The 3,129-nt window shown below is 58.4% G+C and overlaps 1 protein-coding gene across 8 annotated transcripts in view; it reads left to right on the top strand.

The window, feature by feature from the left end:
* Positions 1-707: 707 nt before the first annotated feature.
* The window catches only part of Rora (RAR related orphan receptor A), a 737,605-nt gene continuing 735,183 nt past the window's right edge, over positions 708-3,129 (top strand). For 6 of the 8 annotated variants that reach the window (XR_004111925.1, XR_004111923.1, XR_004111924.1 and 3 more), the window contains exon 1: positions 708-948. Coding sequence is in view for 5 of the 8 variants with exons in the window: in XM_031345976.1 (XP_031201836.1) it covers positions 783-948 (166 nt within the window). In the remaining 3 variants the exon portion in view is untranslated. The remainder of the gene's footprint in view (positions 949-3,129) is intronic. The other 2 variants (XM_031345964.1, XM_031345969.1) reach the window with 2 other exon arrangements.

Here is a 3,129-nt window from a genome sequence, read left to right on the forward strand (position 1 = left end):
GCAAGAGACCTCTTTCCATAACACTAGTTTACTGGCTAGACATATGCATCCTACAATCACAAAATTTATTTTAGACTTAGTCATATCTAAGACTGGAAACCCCAGACTGTCCCATTCCAAAGTAAAGAGCGCCAAGTTCGTCGTCTGTCCTCCCACCTTCCTCCTTCCAGGGGATTGTCAGTTAGCTTCTAATTCCCTTTTAGTTTTCCCCAGACCCGGCTTGCAGAGAGCTGCAGTTACCAGCGAGTGCCCCAACTCGGATAACCGGATTTGTCTCCTCCTCCCAAGCTGGCTGCGGATAGGGGACACCGAGTTACTGCCCCCGAGGGAATCTCAAAAGTAGACAGAGCCACACGTCACCGACCGTTCGTTTCTGTCGCTGGGTTAAAGAGGAGAGGGAGGATCGGGGGGCAGGAGGCACCCCATCTTTCTCCTCCCTCCCTCTTTTCCACCGCCCAAATTTGGCAGCCTCGTGTGGCTCCCGGTCTGGGGTCTGGAGGGTGGAGAGTGTGGGTGCGGGGGCCGGCTGGAGACGCTCTCGCTAGCGCTGCCTGTGGCCAAACCCGCCTCGCGTCCCCTCTCGGCCGCACACCCGTCCACCGCCACTCGCGCGCTCGCTCGCGCTCTCGCCTGGCTAGGTCCCTCCTGCTCTCGCCCGTCTCCTTTTCCTTTTTTTTTTTTTTTTTTTTTTTTTTGGTACCATAGAGTCGCTCTGAAAACAGAAGATAGAGGGAGTCTCGGAGCTCGCCATCTCCGCCGATCTCTACATTGGGAAAAAAAACATGGAGTCAGCTCCGGCAGCCCCCGACCCCGCCGCCAGCGAGCCGGGCAGCAGCGGCTCGGAGGCGGCCGCCGGCTCCAGGGAGACCCCGCTGACCCAGGACACGGGCCGCAAGAGCGAGGCAACGGGCGCGGGGCGCAGGCAGAGCTATGCGAGCTCCAGCCGAGGTAGGAGACGCTGCGACCAGGCTCCGGGCAGGGGGGCGGCGGGAGCGGTGCGCCGAGCCCGGAGGGGACCAGGCACCCCGGGGGAGCGCGCGCTCGGGGAGCGGGCGAGACGCGGGGTCCCCAGGACCGGTGCACGCGCGCGCGAGCCTATCGTGGTGCCCTGAGCGACCGGCACCCCCGCCCCTCCCCCCGCGGCCCCCCACAAATGTTGCAAACTTTTGCAAGCCAGTGCTGGGCTTGCAGGAGAGGGCGATGGGGGACGGACCCGAGCGTTGACAGCCAGGCGACTCCAACCCCACCTCCCCCTTGATTGCATGTTTTATTTTCTGCTAAGACGAGCTATCCAAATTAAATACGATTACCCCCACCAAAAAGAAACCGAGATGGGAGAGTGGGGGGAAAGAAACTTTTAAAGCGGTAGTGTCCTTTTAAGGGGGAGGGGGTCTGTTTGTGGCTACTCGCTTCCTGGGTTACCTTTTCTGCTTTTGACAGTTTCTCTCATACCCACCCCCACCACCCCGCGGTAGGAGTCGAGAAGTGTTCGAATCCTCCCTTTCCCGGAAAAGCTTGGGGGTTCAGGAAGAGTGAGAGACCTAGAAGTCTCAGGGGGGCGGAAGGGGGGGCGCTCCTGGAGCTAAGAGGGGCGACGCGGGCAGCTTCTCTTCTGCAGCTCTGGGGGTGGGTTTGGAGGAGAAGGCCGAGGGATCCGGGGCCCGTGCGTCGGACGTTGTGGAGTTGCCTTGCCCGGCGGGGCAAAAGGAAGAAGCGCAACTTTGTAGCCGGGGGTTCGGAGCCCGGAGCCCGCAGCCCTAGAGGAGGCTGGCAGGGGGCGTGTGCAGCGCGCGGAGGGAGGGCAACGGTGAAGCGGGGCGCTCCACGCGCGATCGGAAGGAGAGCGGCTGCGAGGCAAACAAGCCGAGAGAGAAAGCCGAGAAAAGCACCCAAACTTATTTCTGCTCTGGGAATCCTCTGCTCGCCGCGATGCCCAGCGTTTCTGCGAGAACCTGGGGTTGATCAGAGTTGAGTGCTGGTTGGCCAGGGCTAAGGAGGCAGCCCTTCTGGGCCTTTGCTTCATTTCGTGTTGGTGTCTGGGGTGTGTGAAAGAGGGGACCTGGGGAGACAAGGGTGCTTGCTCCCCTCCGGGCGTTTTCCTAAACTGGCCTGACTGGGGGACCGCGGGGGGGGGCGAGGGAGGGGGTGAGCTGAGTTCTTTCTTAAAGGTGTCAGAAGCTGCTGTGGGATCCCCACCCCCTCCTTCGGGGTTGGGGGATTATTTATTTGAATGCTCCTGGAGTTTGGAAAGAGCAGGAGGAAGCTGCAGCTTTAATTACTGTTGTAAATAATGTATAAATCACGCCTGTCACTCCGGAGGAAGCGGGCTCCTGCGAGCCACCCAGGGGCTTGGGACAGAGTGGATCTCTCCAGCCAGGTTCGGCGGCTAGGTGGGCTGGGGGGAGGCGAAAGGGGGACCGAGAGCCCCTCCCTTCCTCTTGGATGTGCTAGTTGGAGGTAGGAACATGGCTGATCATGTGCTGGCTGTTTTACAGTATTCTCCCCTCCCGCCCCACCTTAGCCACACCCCCTGTCCGGGAGCTTTCCCATTCACGGAATTCAAGTACAGTAAAAGCCATCAGGATGACATATGCTGGGGGGGGGGGTACCATTTAATTAAAGGCGATTTCCGAAGAGTGACTGTGTCGAGGCTCTGTTTGAATCAGAGGAATGGAGGCGACAAGGACCAGGACGAAAGGAAAGGGGTGTGTGTGAAGGCTTGGGGGGAGGGGGCGGCCGAAACGGACCACCAGTTCTGCGAGTTTGTGCAGAGCTTTTGGCTGCAAAGAGTCTATTTAGAGCCGAGATTTGGAATGCGAGCGGGTTATGTAACAGGGTTAATCAGAAACGCTGGAGAAAATCCCCTTCATGTGTTTGGAGACTTTTTTGGTTTTTTTGTTTTTTTTAAAGAAGGGGTGCACAGTGTCTAGTAAGCGGCTCTGATTTCTAGTTTGTGCCTTTCTTCTTTCTCTAGCCCCTCCCCACCTCCCCTGCTTTATTAACATCTTCAGGTGTCATTTCTGCCAGGTGTGTTCTTGTAATAGATGGGGTGGCAGGCTGCAGAACCAACTACAAATCCGTAACTTGCAAATTATATAAAGCGGGGGGGGGATTTGGTACCCCCCCCCC

The sequence above is a fragment of the Mastomys coucha genome, unplaced genomic scaffold (assembly GCF_008632895.1).
Source record: "Mastomys coucha isolate ucsf_1 unplaced genomic scaffold, UCSF_Mcou_1 pScaffold23, whole genome shotgun sequence".
NCBI lineage: Eukaryota > Metazoa > Chordata > Mammalia > Rodentia > Muridae > Mastomys > Mastomys coucha.